Source organism: Acyrthosiphon pisum, chromosome X (genome assembly GCF_005508785.2).
Source record: "Acyrthosiphon pisum isolate AL4f chromosome X, pea_aphid_22Mar2018_4r6ur, whole genome shotgun sequence".
Lineage (NCBI taxonomy): Eukaryota > Metazoa > Arthropoda > Insecta > Hemiptera > Aphididae > Acyrthosiphon > Acyrthosiphon pisum.
In genome coordinates this window covers 39,894,113-39,895,539 of record NC_042493.1, presented here as the reverse complement: position 1 = coordinate 39,895,539, position 1,427 = coordinate 39,894,113, and the positions used below count along the sequence as shown (strand labels likewise).

Below are 1,427 nucleotides of genomic sequence, written 5' to 3'. Positions count from 1 at the left end.
AACAGGTAAGATAATATAATATTTGAGTGTAGGTAATATTATATATATTATATATAATATATACAGTTTAACTTATATAATATAACTTCATTTTATTTAATAATTGAGATTTATAATAATGTAATAATGTATTGATGTATATTGTATATAATATTATAATGTAATTATTTTAGTAATTAAATAATTAAATAGTAATTTAATTATTTTAGTAAATAATTATTTTAACATAATATAAGTACCAATTTTTATATATAACAAAGAATTTTGATATAAACATTAAACATTAGGTAAAGAAATATGTATAAAATATTATAAGTATTTTATAAGTTAAGTATTAAACATTATTTTGCCATGGAATAGAACCACATGGGGAATTAAAAAAATGCTTGTATGTTTCTCTGATACCAAAAGCTTCTCGTGTTGCATTTCCACCTTGTACTGAAATGTTCGTCAAATTTATAGGAGTTGAATGGTCCTCACTCGTTTGTTTATTGTCACGTACATAAGTTAACTTCCCGTCATATTTTTTTATAAAATTGTGAAGTACACATGTTGTTAATATAATTACATCAGCATTTTCTGGTTTAGCTTGCATTCGTCTATTATATATTCTAAACTTTTGTGATAATAGACCAAATGCATTTTCCACAACTCGTCTTGCCCGGCATAGACGATAGTTGTATACTCTTTTTTCATTACAATCTAGCTGTTTTGCGGGATATAGTCTCAGTAAATACGTTTTTAATGGGAAGGCTTCATCGCCTACAATAACGTATGGTACATCATTTGCAGTTCCTGGCAACGCTTCTTTTGGTGGTACATTCAGTTTATTTTGATCAAGAGCTTTCCCTAATTTTGAATGAGCCATGATGCCTCCATCACTATTTTTACCAAAACTTCCCACATCTACAGCTATAAAATTATAATGAGCATCAACTAATGCTAATAAGACTATAGAAAATGTTTTTTTATAACAAAAATATTGTGATCCACTATTAGGAGGAGCTTGGATTGTAACATGTTTGCCATCGATAGCACCTAAACAATTGGGGAAGTTCCAGCAAGTCCAAAACTCTGATGCGATTTCTTTCCACTTTTGTTCCGTTGGAACAGGCATAACTTCTAGTATAACAATTTCAATAATTGCATAACATACTTCTATGATGATTTGGTATACAGTAGAAAGACCTAAACGATAGCTGAACGAAATAGTTTTCATTGAATCTCCGGTTGCTAAGTATCTGTTATTAAAAAAATAATAAATATAATATATAATATAATATTAAAAACAATAGAGATAGTGTATGAATAATAATATATTATACTAATGCCATTTTAAAAGTTTTTTTTTTTATATTTCACAAAAACGTGAAACATTGAAATTTTTTTTAACACAAATAAAAACACTATTTTTTTATTATTTTAAC

At 26.5% G+C, this 1,427-nt stretch overlaps 1 protein-coding gene across 1 annotated transcript; it reads right to left on the bottom strand.

The window, feature by feature from the left end:
• Window positions 1-334: 334 nt before the first annotated feature.
• LOC103309318 (protein ANTAGONIST OF LIKE HETEROCHROMATIN PROTEIN 1-like) lies at window positions 335-1,219 on the bottom strand. Its single transcript, XM_008184481.1, has one exon. The coding sequence runs from the start codon at window positions 1,217-1,219 to the stop codon at window positions 335-337; it is 885 nt and encodes a 294-aa protein (XP_008182703.1).
• Window positions 1,220-1,427: the final 208 nt, after the last annotated feature.

Bases quoted from the DNA above. Each gene is read 5' to 3' on its own strand.
- LOC103309318 (XM_008184481.1), bottom strand. From the start codon at position 1,219: ATGAAAACTATTTCGTTCAGCTATCGTTTAGGTCTTTCTACTGTATAC.